Genomic DNA, 22,937 nt, shown 5'->3' with positions numbered 1-22,937 from the left:
AGATAACATTAGATTCCACAGCTCCCTCTTCCTCATCTCTATCCTCCTCTGAGCTTACACAACTCTGGCTCTGCGCCTTGGGAGCAGTGAGATAAAGAGGTCTGTGTGCTCAGACTAGCACAAGAACATGTATGCATGCATGCATGCATGCAGCAACTATGAACTGATAAGAGAGCAGATGGGGGTTATAGGGCCTCTTCAGCACCTGTATAACATGGCTGTCTTGATAACAGACGGCCGAAGTGGACACGTCGGCAAAACTGATCGGAGTAAACCTTTGAGGCTGACAAAGTTCCACAAACTGTACATCAGACCAAGGTCCAATATATACATTATCTTGTTTTACAACGCGCGCAGATATAGGTTGCTGTCGTGTCAATGATTAAGCAACCCACTAAAGCAGCTGATGTCAGTAAATGATTCCCCATGAAAAGGCAGTCAATTCTGACTTATTTCCGACATTAAAGGTTCCATATTATCATCATTTTAAGGTTCATAATTGTATTTGGGGTTTTTACTAGAACATGGTTTACATGTTTTAATGTTCAACAAACCTATTTTCCTCATGTCTGTCTTAATATACCTGTATTCACCTTCTGTCTGAAGCACTCCGTTTTATCTTAGTATTTATATAGCACCGCCACCTGCTTTATAATCAAAAGGCGCATTTATAATATGGGATCTTTCAATTCCAGCATTAAACATCGAAAACCCCAAAAAGATGTGAAATACTCAAAAATGACGTGCCATCATCGCCATCTCCGCTTATCCTGTGAAGACCCGAGTGTATTTATTTTCCCCCCTACAAATCACATGAAGGTTTAGAGATTGATGAAACATCTTGCTTGCTTGGCAGATTCATAGGAAGGCCGGGAGTCTCACCTTGCAGCCCTCACAGGCGCTGACACCATAGTGGTACCCTGAGGATTTGTCCTGGCACACAAAGCAGGGCTTGTAGACACGGGGTGGCGGGGGAGGTGAGGGCGGGCTTGGCACTATCTCCTCTGAGCTGGTACTCTGGGTCTCTATCGCTGTAGAGAGGAAAGAGCAACAGGGGGGGAGGGGGGTGGGTAGAGAACACTATCAGATGGAGCGCTGACAGACATGCAGCATTAATCGATATCAGTGGGATAAACACTAAATCTCATGTGTACACTCTCACACACAAACACAAACACACAAATGGAGATCTTAAACAGCCAAGTCCAGACAGATACACCACAGACAACATCCAGTATAAATCACCAGAAGAGGAACTTTATAAGAATGAATTTGAAATAAGAAAAAGAAAAAAAAGCACCGCGGACAACTTCTTGATCAGACATTTTCAGATCCGCCACAGGAAAGTGTTGTCTTGAAACACTTTCTTACACATACACACAAACACACACACACACACACATATACACACAGATCATCAAAGCACCAATGAAACCAGCCTCTGCAGAGTCTTCTTATTTACTGCTGAAATTATGGCTTGTGCGTTGCAGCAAGACGCTGCTTTGTTAGCAGGGTTCAAAGACAGGTTTTCTCCTCTGGTACACAGCATTGTGTTTTTTTTATTCATACATTGTGAAGTATGAAGGCTTGGAAATACGCAAAAAAAAAAAATACGCTGTTTAAATTAAAAAAGAAACAAATACCACAGACAAGGTTAAGCATAGTTATGGTTTTGACCAAGGTTGGTGTAAGTTATTTACCCCCGAAACCAAACACACACTTCATAAGCTCTTATGCAATATCAGACCAGTAAACAGAAAGAGGCTCAATATGCTCCTTCCTCATCCAATAGGCACTAACATGACAAACCAAACAACATGTGAGCGCTCCCATATTTTGTGTACATAGTCAACAAAAGGCATCCAGGATTGTAGGGAAATAACCTGCTGTTGCCTTTGTGTAATATGTATTGGACTTTGACCTCAATATCCTGTGTGTTACTAAACAAGGCCCTTTAATCAAATATAAAAACACACATTCACAGCGGGGACCTGCACCGTGTGGCCCAAAGCTGAATAAGCATATAATACCTGTTTGAAAATGGTGCCTTTGTATGTTCTGTATAGTTTTTTACACTGATGCCAACATGATGTTTTTGTTGAACCTGAAATACATTAAGATAAATAATACAAAAAAATAAATGAAGTAGATCAAAATAGATAAGATCAACTATGTTGTATGTTTATCTACATTCATCATATTCCAGTCAGTTACGAGGGGTGTGCTGGATTTGTAACAAGACGGGAGCATCATTGTGAAATGGAATGCGGCACAATAATCGTTTTATTCCGATTGTCTTGGTTTGATAATCGTTGGAAGACATTGTAATTATCGGGAAGATTTGTAAGAGAGAACATTAAACATGCGAACAGTATATATACTGTATGCATGTGTGAATCTTTGCAGCCCTGTAGCTGCACCCAGCATCACCAGCTCAACTGAAGAGGGATTGGGGAGGTTGACAAGCAGCTCAGGAGCCGCCTGCAGCTCAGTGTGTAAATAAGCCATCTATATTTAACAGATTGGGCTGGTTCAGCAGGCCCGTAGTACAGCTGGCAACACACTCCACGTGACGCTGACGCCGCAGACAAACACTGCACTCACACTATATCCTGACAACACACACAACTATAAATCGCACCACACACTGGGCAATATAGAGTAAGGATGAAGTTTTTCTACCTCACACACGTGCACGGTCCCCTATCCTTTTATAGTGTCTGTGTGCTGGTCTCAGCCTTCCAATCTACACGCGCATGAAGCAGATGGTGCAGGGGAAGATTACATTCAGAACAACCAAAATAAACCAACCTGATGCCCGGATATGCTCAAGGCTTCCTGGAAAAAAACAGACAGAAGCAAGGTACACCAAAATCCAGTGTGTTATCTTTGCCCGTCAGGAAAACACACAGCATATCTGAGTGGGTTTCAAGTGACGGGTGACAGTTAGGCTAAGGGCAATAAAGCTCACATAGCAACACCTAACAGTGACACCCAATCAGCCCCGGGATATTAAGACATTTCATTTATGAGGCCCAGATGTCATATGCCACTTTGACACCGGCACCGACTTTTTCAAACTTTTGGTTTAAATGGGTCAATATAGGTTCAGCCTGGAGCCAGACACTTTTTGTATTTACTTATTGAACAGAGATGCTTTTGTGAAGACTTAGGAACATTATTTGCAATATCAGGGGGGAATGGGAAGATGAAGAGAGAGTTTTCTGATGAAGGAGGGCAGAGATGGAGGGAGGAAAGAGGGGAGGCACAAAAAGGCAAACATGTGAAGGAGATAGAGAGAGAGAGCTATGATGTGTTTGAGCCACAAACAAAGACCGAAATACAAAACAGATGAAGTGATAAAAAAAAATGTACACACACAGGGAGTGAAAGCTAGGCTGAATTACTTTACTCATTGTTCCTCCCTTGAGTTTGTCTGCGATACGCGCACTTGTCAGGATTTAACTTAAAGCCTTGAAAAACTACAAATGGGAGTATTCTGAAGCAAAAGCAAAAGGTCAAACTTTTAATTGCAGACGCCATTACAGGAAAGGAGTGATATATTTGAGAGAATTAGTGCACATACTGTATGCTCAAAAACAGGAATTATGCGACTTTCCAGCGAGGAGAGTTATGCATATAACAGTAAGAAGACGAGGGGAAAAATGGGAGTGATTTTTAGCACAGGAGGTAAAGGGTTCAGTCGAGGGTGCGTCCTTTGCTTCTCATTGCCATTTTAGTAGTGTCATTTTGGGCCATCTTTGCCCATGCGACTGGGCCATGCAGCTCATGTCAAACAGATTAAACTTAAACAGAGCAGCCCTTACATAACATGGAATATTTTCTCATTAGCAAAAAACCATTCACAGTTTTCTGCCCCTCTTGATGTGGACTGATTACAGCGCTGCATTATTAGTGTGCCCACAGAGCTGTTCATCCACGTCAAAGCTGCCTTCAGTTCACAAACAGATGTGCCACCCACCCACTCACATACATACAAATAAACATGAAAATTGCATCCATGCGTAGTACATTTACACAGGCTAAGGGCTTTCCTAAAGCCATTTAAAAACACTCATCGGTCGTACACACACACAAACACACACATAAACACACACACAAATGCACAGTTTTAATGAGAGCACCCATGGAAATCTGGGACACAAGGACAAGAGTCTGTGAGGGGGCTGGCGACTGTAATTAAATACAATGGCTGGCTTCTGGAGCCAAGCTGAGGCATGGAGCAAAAACAATGGCAGGCCTGTGGACAGAGAGGCAGAGAGGCTCAGTGGAGAGGACGGAGCTACTTAGCCCTTCAGCAGCCCTCACCCAGGCATTATTCAACACCAGCCCGCATCCAAGCTCTGATCAACACCAACTATCATACAAGCCTGCCTATTGTGCGATCCACGAAATCCTACGGCACAAACACTGGAAGAACTGACTCACACTCGCCTGGAGTGCTTCCTTCGATACCCTTGCAAAATGTTAACACTGAAAATGTGTTTGTCTGGCAAGGTTTCCGAGCCGGAGCCCCTTCAGAGCCTGCAAAGTCACAACGGTAACTAATACTACAGTTTGAATATCATTTCTTTAGCCAAGAGAAGGATACATGAATAGACAATAAAACACCACGTTTGTTTCATGCTGAACATATTACTTTAATGAAAAACAGCAAGGTATTGATAAGGAACCTATTGTACTCTGGTGACACACACACACACACACACACACACACACACACACACACACACACACACGCACGCACGCACTCGCACACACACGCACGCACACACGCACGCACACACGCACGCACACACGCACACGGATGGATGTATTTTCAAGTTCAAAATTGTATTTTGGGTTTCTACTAGAACATGTTTCCGTGCTTTAATTATTGAAAAAAAAAAAAAAAAAATTCTCATACTGTCTGTCTGAATACACCTGTATTCACCCTCTGTCTGAATCGCTCTGTTTTAGCGTCTGTCTCTTTAAGAGCCCTACCTACAGAAGTCATACAGAAGTCTTGGCGGGTCGTTTAAAGGCACAGTTTAAAGGCACAGTTTTTAAAGGCTGTTTGCACTTCCCTGTAGATTGAGCGTTATGTATATTACAGTATTTATTTTCACACATTTACCTGCTTTATAATAATAAAAATTTCTTTTTACCATATGGGACCTTAAAACATTATGTTTATGAATTGATCTATGCAATGTGTGAGTTGGCCATGCATTAACAACATACTTATCTCATAAAAAACAATTCTGAATGAAAAGTGTCTAGATTTAATTAACTTAGATCGCTCTTTTGATATTCAAAATCGCAGACAGTTATAATAGACACTCGGCATGTGTGAGTGTGCACGTGTGCATGTGTGCAGCCCCCAGATATCTTAATAGCTTAATGTGGCGTGGTGTTCTTGAACTCAAAGCCAAAGCACCGGTGATTTAATTAAGTTCAAGTGTGAGTGGTCTGTAATGCCGCTCTTCAGATTCACTTTGCATACATCATGAGCTACAAGTGCACTTAGAGAGAAGCCGCGCCCTCGCACAGCCACATCCTCCATAAGCAATTAAAGCATGCCTGGACTTAACTGGACAAATATGCACAATACTGAAATTAAATCTATTCTGATGATGAACTAGCCTGAGCTGTAATAGTGACACAAGATACCCTGGCTTACATCAGCACTTCAAAGGCGTCAAGACCACAGACCAAGACACACACACACACACACACAAGCCCACTGGCTATTATCAAGCCTCTAGACTCTGCTGTTTCGGCGCACTGCTGCTGAGCAGTTCTTGAGGTTCAGCTCTGGGTTAGTTCACTGAGATTTGATTACCTTCATCCCCACTGGTTACTGGGCCCAGCTGTGAAGCATATTAATGAGATTTCACCATCATTAGGGGGGAAGCTAACTACATTAGCAGGCTGGCTGGTTGGCTGGCTGGATTGTGGTAAAGAGAAGCGGAGAGAATGAAGGCGGAGGGGATGGAGGGCTTTGACAGAGTCTTCCACTTTGTTGAATCCTACTCTATCATGGACCATTGTGTTCCCCTGACTTCTATTAGGTTATTTACTCACGCGCACACACACACACAAAAAGGCCCAAACACACACACAAGATACATGGAAGAACATGTACAGGTCCATTTGTCTTTCCGTGCAGTGAGTGTGCAGGACAGGAGACACCAAACAGACCACCATGCCACAGGCTGCTGCATTAAGGCTCACTTTGAAGTCTGCTTAAAATAATGAAGTGGGATGGCCAATGAAACCGCCTCAGGGATAGAGACCGCCTTGCAAAATCGTGGGAGTTGTTGGCCAATGTATCATGCATGTCCATAAAAACGACTGGCAGCAACCTAAAAGCTTTTATGTGCAGTGAAACAGACCAACAAGGGAGCAGCGCAACACTCATGCTTTTACCAAATATTCACACGTTATTTTGTGTTTCCAAGGGTTACACACACACACACACACACACACACACACACACACACACACACACACACACACACACACACACACACACACACACACACACACACACACACACACACACACACACACACACACACACACACACACACACACACACACACACACACACACACACACACACACACACACACACACACACACACACACACACACACACACACACACACACACACACACAGGAATGCTTTGTCAGCACTCTTCAATTACTGAAGGGGGAAATGGGACTATTTCCTTGCTTACAGGGAAATCCTGCCATTCTCTCACAAAGCGTCATAACAGGTCTCCACTGAAAATGGATCTGGCTCTATTCGCTGCCTTCACACTGATTACTGACAGCAAAAGTCATGCACGCCATCTGAATATGAGCCGTGGCGAGGGCACGATCACGCACTAGCAGGCACGCACAGACTGACAGCTGTAAGGAGAGCGACAGTGGGGTGTGTTTGTGTTCAAACACAGAGTGCGAACAGTTATTGGAGGGGAGAGGGGGAGGAACCTGGCGATATGGCAGACAGGCGTAAGTGAAAACACACACACAGAGGAAGGAGAGCCAGTGGAGGTTAACATAGGGCAAGAGAGCAGACTGCAAGCCCCACACCTCCTGAATTCGCTGTAACTGAATCCAGCCTTTTCCACCCCCGTCTCCCGCCACTTTCCACATTCATCTCCCTCTTATTCCTACCTTTCCAACTTAGTGAGTCTGACTTTTTTCTCGTCTTATAGCTCTCTACAAGTCACAGAAGTCTACTTTCACATCTTGAATCCTTCCATCCATCTTTGCCAAAAGGATTTGTCTTTTAAAGCATCAAGATGTCCATTACATATCACAGCTACAGCCAGCAGACGGCCTTAAAGGTCCCATATTATGCCTATTTTTAGATTCATACTTGTAATGTGGGTTTCTACTGGAACATGTTTACATGTTGTAATGTGTAAAAAACGAGACTCCCTCCTGAAAAAGACGAGATTGCTTTGATTGGTCAGTGTTTCCAGGTCTTCTGCATCTGCGCTCTCAGCATCTCTCTGCACCGTCTCAATAAAAAAAGAGATGGAAATCTCTTAAAATCTGACAGTATCCAACACTGAAATGTCAATATGGATTACTTACAGTATTTAATTGTCTTATAGATCCTTCTTGATTCAGATTTTTGTTATGCTATAAGGTCTTTGTCACTACTCCTACTCATATCATGCACATTACGATGCAGTTCAACTCTGTGTTCATGTTTCAATAAGGGGGTGAGTTAGGAGGATAACTGAGGATCTTCCTGCCTGCCTGTGCTCCACCTAAGCTGCAGGATGTCTAGCTTGCAGTCTACCTTCTCAGTCAGTGCGTTTACATGCACATCAGTAACCTGAATATGGTCTTTCTCTGGTTAAGGGAGAAGGAACATACAGCTCGGCCAACATACAGCTGGTCGGAATACAGCTTTTTCATCCGGTTCACCTTTGTCAAAATCACAAGCGGGAGGAAAATGACAGAATCTTCGACATAATTATGACAAATGGGTCTTTTTGGTAGTAATGTTACTTTTGATGGCAAAGACCTTCCTCGGATTAAAGGTGATGCTCATGTTGGCATTGTTATTTTCCCGTTGTTTTGGCGCCATTGATTCCTTATCTGTTCTATTTCCAGGTCAAAAACCACTGCAGCGGAGGGGCAGTTATATCCCACGGAGCATGCGCAGAGGCATAGCATGATCATACTCCGAATATGCTCAGATGCATGAGTAGTCCGGGTACTAAAGAAGTTATCTAGGTCTGTAAACCAAGGTATGAAAAGTCTGATTATACCTGGGGTAGGGTTTTTGCGTGGCGTTTCAGAAACCAGAGTATAACCCGAATATAATCGGCTTTTAAACTGCATGTAAACACACTGACTGTGGAAAAGAGAGAGAGACACACACACACAGAGAGAGAGAGAGAGAGAGAGAGAGAGAGAAAGAGAGAGAAAGAAAGAAAGAGAGAGAGAGAGAGAAAGCGAGAGAGAGAGAGAGAGAGAGAGAGAGAGAATGCAGGGTGCTGTCACTTATGACTCACCAAGTTTTCCACAGAAAATAATGTAAACATACTTGCAGTGTTGTGAAATAGAACATTCTTTAAAATTAAGGTCTGACATGATAACAGAGTTAAAATATATTTTTTAATTCATACATCTGACATCTGCAGGGACCTCCTTTTGTAGATAAAAATAGTTTTAGGCCCCCCTCCTCTCGTCTTTGTTTTGGTAGTTGTGACGTTTGGTGTAGATTCATAGTCTGCTTTACATGTATCTAGCAGTCCTTTTACATATTTGTCCATGCTTCGCTAGCAGCGTAGAACCACGCATCATTTATATTTAACCTCGGAAGGGAAGCGATGGATCAAACTGATGGCTTAATCTGATTCCAATATAATTTTCTGTGGTGCATGACACATCACTTCCACTTAGGAGAATATGTTGTGTTTTACATTTCAGAGAAATGACAGCCTGCTGTTTTGCAACCATTGCAGATATTCAAAATTTGTAGAGAGAGCAGAAACTGATGTGACAGCTCAAGTTCTTAAAAGGAATGTGCCGTACATTTGAAGGCTACACCGGCTCCAAGACCAAACTTTGATGGATAGCGCTCCAAATTGGGGCCAAATGACTCCTCCCATGTAGAGTGTTACGGCAAGAAAAACACACACATACGTAAGTGATAGATGAGGGTCTGAGCAGAGGCCGAAGGGCAAGGCGGTGCAGAGCAAGGAGTCTTTCTTGGCTGTTATGACGATCCCTCTTCAACACCAGGAAATGGTGCGCCAGAAGTGAGAAAAACACCAGGTTGTGTTTAGCAGGGGTAATTTATGGCATCTTTACATCTCAGTGAGGTGGGGCAGAGTTGGATGTGTGTGTCTGCAGGGGTAGACGTATATATGCAGCACGAAATGTATGCATTTTATATGTATGCAATTTTGTTGCTTTTGGGTTTGTGCAAATTAGTGCATCAACCGGTTTGTATACTTGAATGCATGTTATGTGATATGGGCCGTATGTATTTGCACAACAGCCTGTATGTGTGAACATCAGCATGTTCTTGTCTCAGCCCGGGCCTGTTTTTTATCAGCCCGGCAGCCCCCACCATGTTCCTGAGCCCTTCTCCAGGGGCCCCAAGATAACTTCTCTCTCCACGCTGCCAGGCCTCTGAAATAACAACACACCAGGTTTTGCTATCACTGCTGCTGCACAGCAAATGGAGGCGGAACTGAGAACATGTGTGGACAAACTAGGGCATGGGGGAGGGAGAGGCAGTAAGGGATTGAGCAGATGGCAAAGGTGAGGTCTACAGGGGCTAGACTTCTAGCAGAAACTTCATGTATACCATAGTAGCTGCTCAATGTTGCTGCATGCTAGCCTTTGGCACAGTTAATTATGAGTCTCCTAACAAATACAGAATGCACAGGACATCTAAACCACACTGAAATCCTGTGATCGCTCCTATGGATCTACCGTATTTTCCAAACTATAAGGCGCACCTAAAAACTTTCAAATTTCTCAAAAACCGACAGTGCCCCTTATAATCCGGTGCTCCTTATATATGGACCAATATTGAGCCACAACAGGTCTCGCAACTACGGTAAGCAGCCGCCGACTCTATTATGCCCCGGAGAAGAAGTAACGCACGGTGCATGTTGAGATATATGACTGCGCGAAGCGTGCCGTTTCATTTCCATTTGTGTGTTTGTGTAAAGACCCCAAAATGGCTCCTATTAAGAGACACGCTTACGACGCAGAGTTTAAACTCAAGGCGATTAGTCACGCAGTAGAACATGGGAATAGAGCAGCAGCGAGAGAGTTTAACATGAACGAATCAATGGTGCGGAAGTGGAGGAAGCAACAAGATGACCTCCCCTGACTGTTTTGTTGACACTCCCTTTAGCGCATCTTCATCTAATGGCTGCATAACGTAACCCCAGCCTCGACTGTAGCGTCTATTCTATGCGCCTTATAATGCGGTGCGCCTTATATATGAAAAAAGTTTCAAAATAAGACATTCATTGAAGGTGCGCCTTATAATGTGGTGCGCCTTATAGTGCGGAAAATATGGTAATTGTGCAAAAAAAACAAACATAAACGGCATCCGAAGACAGCTATCCTGCCAGAGAGCAACATAGGTTCCCCAGCAACAAAGCTCCCATGCAACCCCTGGTAACACGGTGTAATTCTACCCAGCAGCTGTCTATGCCTGCTGACTGACAGTGGGGCTATGGGAGTTGGCACTTGCCACGGGGTGACTGGAGATATTTGGCATGAGCTGATGGTGTGGGACGTGGTGGTGGGCACAATGGGGCAAAAAAGCAACCCGTGTTGGCCAAAGGATACCAGCATGTGGACAGGCAGAGCGGTGTGTCATAACAGGTCGTGGGCATGAACATTCCAAAACATGATATCCAATGTGTGTGTGTGTGTGTGTGTGTGTGTGTGTGTGTGTGTGTGTGTGTGTGTGTGTGTGTGTGTGTGTGTGTGTGTGTGTGTGTGTGTGTGTGTGTGTGTGTGTGTGTGTGTGTGTGTGTGTGTGTGTGTGTGTGTGTGTGTGTGTGTGTGTGTGTGTGAAAATGTGGATGTGTGCATTAGGTCAGGCCCAAAGCTTCATCACTGCAATAAGGTAAAGACAGGGAGTTTTAACTCAATGAGAGAAGCCAACCTGTGATTAGCAAGACTTTTTTTCTGTGGCTGATAGATTTGATGAACACAGTCAGTGTTTATCCACAGACTGGATCTGCCATTGAGCATAAATGTATGCGACTTTGCTGACCCACATTAAGAGACACCGGGAGGGCAAGTGAGCAGGAAGAGACAGGCTGCAAGAGAAACAGGGGCTGATAAAGATAGAGAGAAGAGGGCATCTAAGGAGAAAGAGACAAACATTTCAAAAGCAGGCCCCAAATAAAAGCTGTGCACGTTTGCTTTCAGACACTCTCTTCAGAGTGAGAATGGAAGAAGGTGTAACCAAAGCGTACGTTCCTTTTGTCAACTCTCCCAAAGTGAATTAATAAATCCTTCCTGGAGTGACTTACAGCCGTGACACCGTATGTCATAATTCACAAATCAAGGTCACCATTGGATCATAACATCAACCCACGCACACACACACACGAGTGAAACCACAGTCTTTCACACACTGGTCTTTAATGTTACTGCTCTGACTGTGGAAATGGCTTCATGAAACATTAAGCCTCTCTTTAACAGAGTGCCTGCATTGGTTAATTATAGAATTGTGCGTGAGTGGGTGACTGTGTGCATGATTTTTTATTCCTTCTGCGATTAAAGACTGCACTCATGCATAGTAGGAGCCAGGAGGGCTCCAAAGCAACATTAAACCTGGGTCTACCCAATCCAGAAACTCACTGTCTGGTCCAACAAAAATCTTTAAAGGTAACATTTTAGTCATTTTATTGCTGCTCTTTTCTCACAGACACTTAGAATGAGTGCAACAGCAGAAATACACTTCTATTCCCTGCATTCACGTAAAATAAAGGTCAGTGACATTACAAGCTGCCTGTTATAAGGACCCACAGTGTCAGGGGCCTGAATATATTCCTGTGACCTTAAACTAATCATGAGGTGCTGGAAGAAATACAAAGAAGAAAGGTTGTTTTTAAAGTTGCTGTGAAACGGAAGTGTACAGTTACAAGAGGGATTTACATAAAATCCTTCGTGTTCAATTGGGCCGCTAAAAAGTGGGTAGGTTTAGAGCAGCACACACAGATAAATGCTGCCGGGCCTGAAATCGATCTCAGCCATATTGCTTCTGAAATGAAAATGTTAGTTACGCACTGTAACCCCAGATTCTATGAATATAGGTGTTTTTGCGGGGTGCACTTCTATATGAGCGCTGTGGCTAAAGAGTCGCTCAAAGTCTCATTTGACTGGATTCATCTTTGTAAACGCCCCAGAGTGAAGGATGAGTCATCAAACATTTGAAACCATTTTCCTTGATTTTACAGGAAGTGAAAAGACAGGGGTTTTGACGGAAAAATACTCAATTATAAATTATATTATATCAAGACATACAGTTTATTTAAAGTTTTAAATAAACTTTAAAGTTTTAAATAAACAGGATTAAAAGTGAAAATGCATTTGTCATTTTATTGGTACGTAAAAGAGCATTGCATCATGAACACATTACATTCAAACAATCACAGGCGAAGAAGTACTGCAAAATGCACTTTCATGCACCAACATCCTGTCCGCCTGCGCTGAAATGACAACCATACACATTAATCAGACCCTACTCATCTTTATTGAGCAAAGTGCCACACACAGTGCCTCTCAGTGTTTGAAGGCCAAAAGTCCCTCATGAATGCTTATGCTCGAGTGTTTGCTCTTCACTCACTCTTAACAGAGAGGTTATCTGCCCATTGATACCGGCTAATCCAATGTGACTGGCAGCTTTCAAGGCCTTTCGTTCTTAAGCGCATATTTAACAGCAAAGGAAGCAGGTCATAAATATGGAGGGGGGCAAAGGGCTATTTGCATTAGAGGGCTGAAGTGGACTTGGAGAGGCCACGAGGAGTTGGAGAGGAAAAAGGGGGAACAAGGGATCAAGAGTAGAAGAGAGAAAGAGAAGAGGCTCATGGGGATCTGGGGAGGAGAAGAGATGATCACCAGGGAAAGGCTTTGTCATGTAAAACTGCCTCTCTCAGCTCATGTTCTCCCTTTCACCTCTCTCTCTCTCTCTCTCTCTCTCTCATTCTCTCTCTCTCATTCTCTCTCTCATTCTCTCTCTCTCTCTCTCTCTCTCTCTCTCTCTCTCTCTGTTTTGAAAACACAATAGTCAAACACAGGGGGAATAGATTACGAGGGTTTGATCTTCTCAACTTCAGCGCACAATTTTGAAAGCGGGGGAGATGTCGCGAGTGCAGCGCGTGCGCGACTCCGGTGGATGAGCGTGTTCAAAGACACTAAATAATGCGTCTCCTCACCAGGCCATTTCTCTTCAAAATCCAGACACCCGTTTAAGGTTTGTCACTTCATGTACTCGTCAACATGAGTTAGAGCTAATAGTTAAACTCGCTTGTAATTTACTTTTGCCTTCAAGCTTCTGCAGGCAAACCGTGCATTCCTCTACTGTACATGAAACCCATAATGACAACAGTTCCCTTCATAAATTAGCTCAAAGTACCAATGTCAGGTTCAGAGTTGAAAGCATATTATTGTAGGTGTAAGTGGAGGTATTTTGCAAGGGTGCAGACAAGACGACGCAGCAAGTGTGCCATTATCCTGTCACTAGTCTGTTAAAGAGCTCAATGATGCCAGGATCTGAGGAGGTTACTAGGTCAGCACAGGGGTTCAAATGGCCTAAAGACCCCTAGGAGACAGCTGACATATTTAGAATAGCCAGACGCGGAGGAAAACAACATTCTAGCTGTAGAATGATGACACACAAAACAACCGATCATTAATGCATACACATATTGACGTTATAGATTTGCATTTTTCAATGAAATCATTTGGATAGCCCAAATCCACCAAAACAACAAAGAGGTAGCTTGAAACACCTTAGGCTCACTGCTGCACGGCCAGCCACGGCTCTCCTTCTCATGCCCCCCTAATGATGACTGATGACACACATTTGATTCAGCTGTCTGATGTGTGGCGTCAGGGGGCTCCTTAGTGGAAGATTTGGGCAGAGCGAAGGGAGAGCGGGTGGGCGGAGAGAGGCAGACTCATTTGTCTCATAATGGCAAGGCTAATGCAAAAAAATTTTAAATAAATAAAAAGTGAGGTGCTTGTTGGTAGCATCGGGAGGTTAAGTTAGCTCTGTGCTTAGGGAAAATGGCTGATGAGAGCAGGCAAAGCCATCAAGGGAGCGCAGTGGGATGTTACCTGAATTTAATGAAGGACATGTTTAGCTTCCTCGGGACGGGGTTGGGTTGTTCTTTTCCCTTCTCCCTGTGTTTCTGTGTGTGTGTGTGTGTGTGTGTGTGTGTGTGTGTGTGTTGTCTGTGCCTCCACAGACACTAATTTCCTGCATGGATCCCTGACCTTTCCAAGCAGCCTGGGGGGAGCCATTTGATCATGACACACACCATTTCCTGTGATATGGTTGTAGACCAGCCAGTGGACTGGTTTTAGTGAGGCAAAGTTGATATCTCCCTACAATGTCCCTACAATTATTTTGCATCGACCTTACCTAACTGCAAAATATGGTTGACATTTATCAAGATATTTTTTACCCATTGCTCATGATTATTACTAGTTTTCACATTTCTGTATGTGCAAATGAGCAACACAAAGACACATATAAAACTTTGATGTTGGATGCCCTTGGTGTTCAGATTAAAGGCTACGTTTTGCAATAAAAAGTCTACAGCTCTATGTCCTTCAAAGGTTAAACTGCAGGTAAGTGTTTTTAAGTAACACTTGAATCCAAATACTCCATTTGTAAAGGGCAAAAATCCACTTGCGTGCCTCCTCCAGCTGTAAGTGCGTAAAAAGGCAGTATGTGTTTTTGCATGCACGCATAGGACCATGCTTGCTGTTTGTTTGCACACATTCGTAAGCAGGTCCGTCAAAAGAGTGCAAGTAACCTGAGCCGAGCCCTCAGGTGAGCCTGGTGTTAATGCTCCCACCTATCCTCCTGTCCTCCTTCCCTCTGGGGTCCAGTTAACCCCAGCTGGCCTCTGTCGACTGTTCCGTCTCTCTGCCTGGTGAACGGGGGCCTCATTATGACCCTAGGGGTGACTGGGTGCCGTTTATTGCGACCCAGTTCCTCTGCAAGTAGGAACACACGCCTCACTCAGTTAACTCTGTCCATTAAGCTAAGTGGGGACTATCAATTATTCAACAGTTTCTAATGTATAATTCAAGGCATAAGGGGACTTGTCATGAATAGCGACACCCACAGGTGAGAAAGGACCGTGCTTTCAATTCTGAGTCGTTTGTAATATTACACATCTGTAAGCAAACTAGTTTAATGTGATGCGTATAGCCAGGCATGAGAAAGAGGCCAAATAGTTAGAGAAAAGACAGATAAGAAGAGATGGAGGGTTACAGGAAGTGGGCTGCGACGGCGATGATGAGAAGACAAACTGTCACGCAGCATGGTGAGAAAATGAGAAACGAGCGCGGAGAAGACACGTTGCTCTAATATATCTTGATTTCTATATAAATCACACTGAATTGGAAAAAAAAAAACTGAGCCGAAAGAGAGTGGGAGAAAATTAGGGCAACACACACACACACACACACACACACAGGGCTGTGTAGGCGTGGGTCCTGGGGGAGCCACCGACGTTAATACAGTTATTAAGCCTCTCCACTGAAGCCTGCTCCACCTCCCCAACCCTCAGCATCAAGGAGCTCTCTCTGCCTGCCAGGCAGCGGACGAGCTCACTTGCTTCCACAATGAGATCAAACAGTCCCAAGTAGGCCAGCTCAGGGGAAGCCAGTGATGGAGCTTCCCGTTGAGCAGTGAGGGCAGGTGGGGTTGGGTATGTCAAGCCCAAGGAGCATCCCAGCAGGCTTTGAAGAAGGTGGGAGGATGGGGGGGTTGGTTAGGCTTCAACCTTGCCATAGTTCCTCCTTCCCTTCCTCATTCTTTAATGTCAGCTGACCAAGATTCCCATGCATCTCTTCCTGGTGTTGGGGATTATAGCCATGAAAGGATTTAGCAAGCATATGTGCGAGACTGAATTTCTTCTCTTGCTAGCTCTAGGATGTATGCGGCCGTGGAGGTTGATTAGAGGTGAGCAGCGTGCGGAAGAAGAAACTGGGTGGTCAGGTTAGGGAGCAGCACCGCAGGCTAGACTTTCATGTGCAGCTAGGGAAACCCCTCTTTTGAGTGCAGGAGGGAACCTAGCCTGTCACCACTGCAGTAGAGCGACATGTGTGTAGGTGTGTGTCTAATCGCTGCATTACATCCAATCCATAATTCACACGGGGGGCAGAGAAGATTAGTGTTGCCACTCTTGCCTGTAGCCAGGAGGAGCAAATCTGGGCAGCCATGCAGCTTTGCACGCAAGGTACTAAGTAAAAAGCACCAGTCGGCTTAAGCTGCCATCTATCTGCCCTAACTGTTTAAAATCTCTATAACTAAAACCGCTCAATTGTGAGCGATCTAAAACATGATTAGGCTGCAGAGTGGAAACAGGTTTTAGGCAAGGCAACTGATCCTTACAGATTAGGGTTATTAAAAACTGCTGAAAAACTAAGATCATACGTGGGGGCTTTTGCCTCATCATGACACTTGATACAAAATAAAGAAATACAGAGTGAAGAATGGGTAAAGATAAAGCGAAATTCTGTAATGTGCTAAATAGGACGGGGATATAGGTCATTCTGTACCAGACTCATTTTGAGAGACGCTGGCCTGTTGGCAGCCATTGGATGCAGGCCAAGGCTCCATCAGTCGCACTAGAACACTAATAATATCAGTCACCCAGGCAAGCCTCTCCCTCTCCCGCTCCCTCTGTTGTCCCCCTTCCCTTATTTCCTCATTCTTGTCCTCCCCAATCGCTCTCAACTGCTTTTTGTCCAAAAAAGAGTAAAGGGCAAAAATCCAGCAGCCAAAAATGACATTAAACCCCCTGAAAGACTCCACAGAGATTATTGTTTGTTTGAAAATGCCAGCTCTCCTGGAGCCCCCCTTCCCCTCCCGGTGCCTGAGATCTCTCTCTCTCTCTTTCTCTCTCTCCCTCTCATTTTCTTTCAGCTGAGAGGTGCTGACAGCCCAGACAGAATAATCCAACTCTATTGTGGAACCGCCGCAGTGGCAACGGTGCTGTGCAAAAAAAAAAATAGAAGGTTTCCCACGTATGGCGCGAGGGCAAAGCCTGGTGTGGTGGCGGTGGCACAGAACAGCATCACTACAAGAAAAGGTGGTGGTCACCAGTTACTAACAGGGCGCCACACTGTGTGACTTGACAACCCCTGGTTCAAACTGTTATCCCCTTTTTCAATTAGTCAGCTTCCCGGCAGGAGCAGAAAACCTTGCTGTCAAAGGGCTCCTTGACTTCTAATATCATCTCTTTGCTTCCTCTTTGATCACAGCACTATTATCCGGGGGCACCAAATAAAGGTGTGTATGTGTGCAAATGGTAACACAATAACTTGTAGACTTTGGTCGAAACAAAGCAAAACTGTGAAATTGTAACTATATACATCAATTAGACCTGTCTATCCTATCCTTGAGCAGAACAAATGCCTCTCTTTATTCTCTCTTTCCTAGCCGCCCTTCGTCTTTCTGGCCTCCTATAAAAAGCTTTCCTCAGGTTACCGCTAAAAATCCCGTGGAATAACAGAATGTGCCCTGTCCGCTCTAAGTGCTGCATATTTCTCCATCAGCCCACCCCCCTCTTCCCAAGGCTGAAGGAGCGTCTGGGCCGACAGGGCTTTCGAAAAAAAGATGACTCGGAATGAGGAATAGACAAAGACATTTATGCGTCTCGTTTCATCCAGAGAGGAGGGCTCATGTCATCTTGAGGGCTTTATCTTATTTCTTATTTTCTTATTTCCCAGTGCGTTGTCTCTCGGTATGAAAGTCAGAAAAGAACTACCGACCGGAACTAGCAGGGAAGAGTATTGTGACATAGTTATTTCCCCCCCGAACAATGAGTGCTCCTCAGCATCTGACATGACCACTTAATTATTGTGATATCTACCAAGCAACTATCTCTCTCCCAGCCGAGGTACTTCACTAACAATGGCCCTGATAAGACACTACAGGTCACAGGCAGCCAAGGTTAGACAATGTGTCTCTCCGAAATGAAGGGCCTGTTTGATATCAGACCGCGTCCCTTTTAACACACAGTGGCTCCATTCATAACAAACAGGATCCAGTTGTTTCAGTCTCTTCTCACTCACCTCTCTTAACCTACACGTGTTCGGAGCTGCTCAGCTACAGGGCATTGCTCAGTTCACACAATGCTAATATCACAAACAGGGTTATACAGGGAACAAGCAACCTGTAACCCGAGCCATCAGTCGAACATACTGTGCTATCCGTCACTATCTAGCATTACACTCTTCCATCCCACCTACGCCGCACTGTTGGCAGTCTTTTTCATCCCAGGTCCCAGGTGGGCCTTTAAGAGTCAAATGTCAGAGGCCGGGCTCCAGCCAGACACGTAATGAATATGAAATGATTCAGAGGGGCAGTGGGAAAGAGAAGACAGTGGCGTCCAGACAGACTGAGCTCCTCTGTCCCTAAGTGGGACCAGATTGAGCCAGGCTGGGAGAGAGAACCACTGAGGAGAAGTGACAATACGGATATCTAACGTTACTTCAGAAAGAAGCTTCCATAAATCAAGGCCTACAAAAAGGGTCTCCTCGACACTTGCCCTGTGTGCACCCCCGAGACAATTTAAAGACACCAGCACCAGGTATTATGAAAGGCTGGTAAATAAGGATCGCTCAACTGCAATGAGATCATCTGAAGATTTGTCTTCTTTTTTAGGAGCTGGCCTGTTAGCTGAGTAAAAGAACATATGTGTACACTTTTCTTTCTTGCATGAAACACAAACATGAGCGTTCTCTCATGCTCCTTAGTTAAGAGCGCTGGCTGAGGCGGTAGCAACACGGTGCTATTTTTTGCCCAGACAGCAGAAGAACGGCCACCCTTTTTTATTTTTAGCATACTAACCTCTACCCTATTTTCTCGGCTGTCCCAATCTCTAAATAGGAGGGCATTCCATTGTGGTTTGTGCTTGTGTGTACTTGAGGTGTACACAGTTGTCATCCATGTGATGTTAACACAGATCCCCAGAGGGAGACTGGGGATGAGTATGACGGTGGAAGCGTCAGCCCTGTGCTTTTGGCCTAGAGCTAGTGGCCTGAGAGAAAGAGTGTGTGTGAGCTGACTCCACAGGAGAGGCAGAGGCAGGCAGAGGTCCTCAGCAACTGATGAAACAAGGCATCATTCCATGTAATCACTCTATACACAGCGGATGTTGGCAAAGGGGGGGGTAGGAAATCTTGTAAAATATGAGGAAAAATTAGGCCAGGCGAGCATTAAAGATTAATCGTGACACTGACTGCCCAGCTCAGGCTTGCCTGCGGTGGATGCCACCATGGAGATGGGAAACAGAGAGTATAGAGCAAAAAAGAGAGATAAAGTGGGGGAGAGAAAGGAGACACTTTCTCTAGAATGAAAATGCCTCACAGATGAATTCTGGGGTGATGAATGTCCCTGGTTCAATACCCAGATGAATTTATGTGTGTTCCATTACGAAAGGGTGGGGATGAAACATGGAGATAGGGCGGAGAGATGGGAAAGGGAGAGGGAGAGCCCTCTCTCAATGTGCTGGTGAGCTAGCCATGCAGAGCCCATTGCGAACAAGCCATCTGTAGAGATAAGTAAAGAAGTGATTACAACAGGCCCAGCTCAATTTCTGACAGTTGACGCTTGACTGCCCCCGCAGAGCCGAATTGATTTAAATGAAGAAGCTATGAATATTTTAGAAGGACGAACCCCCTTTAACCTGAACTGCTTTTCGATCTCCCACCCACCCCTCTGTGCATGTTGGTTTGTGTGTGTGTGTGTGTGTGTGTGTGTGTGTGTGTGTGTGTGTGTGTGTGTGTGTGTGTGTGTGTGTGTGTGTGTGTATAACAGGACAGACACGGGGAGACAGAAATTATTGACAGTGAGATTACGGCCTTATGACACAATATCTGCAATCAGCTGCCTTCTTCAAGCCCCGATGAATCAATGACACTGCCTGGATCTTTTCAGACTGCCCTGCTTTGTTCATCAAAGTGGGCTTTGCAGTGTACACAAACCCTTGTTTGGAGATTTAGCGTCAAACCAAACTGGTGTACAGTACTCTCTGACTGACGCCTCCGGGCTAATTCTCTCTTCAAACAAGCTGGGGCCCATCGGTGGGGGTGAGCATGTGTTCACGCAAAAAAAAACTGCCCAGATAAAAATATGACAAATTTCTGACACGCTCAGTATGTAGTGACGTTGAAATATGCCAACCTCAGGTGAAAATTAAAAGTTGCCAGTCAGCTACAGCATTGTTTGTGTGTTTAAAACGTCAGTTGCTTTGCCAACGTTCAAGGTAAAAGGACCGCACCCACTGAATACACCTTCAAAGAAATTACTAACACAATGGACACTATCGAACAAAAGCGTGTCTCTGTTAATCCTGGTAACCTAATCTGATAGCATTAAGTACATGCTATCAGATTGGGGGCTAAAAAAAAAGGGCAGCAACCACTTTGAAGGTTGGTGGCAGTGTGCTGTTGTGGGAGCAGGTGATGGCAGGTTGTGAAATGCTGCCCTGTGGCCTCTCCCAGGAGAGTGCCGTCAGCGGTGTTGAACTCTCTTCACCCCTTTGCCATTACAAACATACCTTGATGACAAAATGTGTTATTGATGTTCACCTGAAGGTGAAAGCGGGCGTGTTTCTGTGGACATACTAATCTCTCTCTCTCTCTCACACACACACACGCACACGCACACACACTCACACAAACGCACACGCACGTGTCTCTGTGGCATACCAGCCGTTCATGCTACTAAATCACTGTCCCCGTTGGCTGAAAGGGGGTTAGGTAGACGTGGTGCAATAAGGAGACTGTATGATGCTTCCCCACCCCTGGTAGTTCAGGGGACCTTGCCTCAATGCTGTCCTTGCATCCTGTCAGTCCCATCAAGTTGCGATCAACAAAGCCCAAAGAGGAAAGGCCCATTCCCTCATCAGCGTGTCCATGAAAGTTACAGAACGAGGTCCATGGACGTTAAAGACCACGCAGAAAACATTATAAAGCTCAGGGACTTGGCATTGACATTAAAGACAAGCACTGCAGTTCAGGAAAATTAAATCCTGGAATTTGCATTACTGTTTTATGTCGACAACGTCACAATCCGTCATTTCACTAAAGTTGTAAGCAGCTTTGCCAAGAAATCCTGAGTGGATTGATCAAGAAAATACACTCAGTACTTTGTGTTCCGTCTCAATAGATGACCTTTTCTCCAGCTGTTTACAACAACAACAACAACAACCTCCATCAATGTCAGAAACTGCCAGTGCTCCGGCCAGTTCTGTTCGGGGACAGGACGAGCCTCTTTCTGTTTATGCTCCGTTGTTCATGTTTTTCTCAATTCTCAGCAAACTCTAGCCAAATAAAATCTTTATATGTAAATAAAGGGGGGAGGGGTTGATATATGCAGTTCTTTCACAAGGCCAACACCAATCTGCTGCCCTGCACAAAGTCCAAACACATCACCCACAGTTTTTCTGTGTTTTTGCTGCCTAAGAACACTGACAATTAGGGACGCTCTCGCTGCGCAGTCTTGATTCTGCAGCCTCTCAGAAAGCCACAAGAGTAACCACATGAGTTTGCACTTCACCAGCAAAGCTCAAACTTTCTTGCTTTCCTCCCCCCTTCATCATTGCCCAAAATTGCTCCTGCTCTTACAGTCTGCTGCACCGAAGAACAATAAAATACCATCTGTTTTTTCTTGGGCCTCCTGCTAGGCAAAAAGGACTTCCGCACTTAAATACCACATGAGTCAGATTAAGCTGCCAGTCACTTGCCCCTTGGACACACAGCTATCGTGTCCAACACCCCAATTTGCAGGCCCTGCTTTCGGAAGACAAACTAGCTAAAGCTTGCCCTTCTCTCTGCCTCGTCTACCCTTTATGGAAGTCTCTGGTGACCGCTTTCTTCGGACTGTGTGGGCAGCCTGAGAAAAAAAACAAAAAAACAAAGAGCAAGAAGCCTATGGGATGGTGAGCATTTGAGCCCACCATGGAATCCCTCTTTCCTTCATACCCCCCAATTTTTACTGTGTGACAGTCATGTGAACAAGGCCATGCACATTCTTTCATGAATAGGCCCATAATTGCTGTAAGGATTCTGACAGGCACTCAATGGAAGAAAATCAAATGCATTTAATCTGCTAGGCCAGAGCTTTTTCACCATAAAGATTCAGCATTATTGCTCTGAATATTAGCAGGTTAGAAGCTAGCTGACTCTTTGGCTAGGCAAACCTACGCTGACAGAAACTGGATGGAAACAATCAAAGGTGGCCGCATCTATAAAGAACTAATAAAATCAGGGATGATGCGTCTATAGGATCTAGATTTGTGCCTAGTCACTTAATGGGTCCAGGAGGCCGTTTACTCCAGCGAAGAGGTCATTGAGTGCACTCTTAAGACCAGAGAGCTCGTCTGTAAAGCCTGTAATGAATAGTTAGACCCAATGTTGTGGAGAGGTTGAAAAAACACGAGGACCAAAAAGGAAAAGCACTAAGGGGGTAAAAAAAAGTTTAACTCCACCAGCAATCTGTTTCCAAACCCACGTGCAGAGGATAACATACCATGAGACTACCGTCTGTGAAGTTTTGCATTATAAAAAGAGTCCAGAAAGAGAGACGAAGCTAGCAGATGTTTCTGGGATTGTCTCGTGCTTTTGAGCCTGACTGCTTTGGATTCCTGCTTAAGAACGGGGAGCTGAA

General features: G+C 44.7%; 1 protein-coding gene across 4 annotated transcripts in view; it reads right to left on the bottom strand.

Moving 5' to 3' along the window:
• The window catches only part of raraa (retinoic acid receptor, alpha a), a 151,522-nt gene that overhangs the window by 14,697 nt on the left and 113,888 nt on the right, over positions 1–22,937 (bottom strand). For all 4 annotated transcript variants that reach the window (XM_083932746.1, XM_083932745.1, XM_083932743.1 and 1 more), the window contains one exon: positions 883–1,031. In XM_083932746.1, coding sequence (XP_083788872.1) covers positions 883–1,031 — 149 coding nt within the window. The remainder of the gene's footprint in view (positions 1–882; positions 1,032–22,937) is intronic.

The sequence above is a fragment of the Echiichthys vipera genome (assembly GCF_963691815.1).
Source record: "Echiichthys vipera genome assembly, chromosome: 18".
Taxonomy (NCBI): domain Eukaryota; kingdom Metazoa; phylum Chordata; class Actinopteri; order Perciformes; family Trachinidae; genus Echiichthys; species Echiichthys vipera.
The sequence above is the reverse complement of the archived record's forward strand: the minus strand, read 5'-3'. Positions and strand labels throughout refer to the sequence as shown.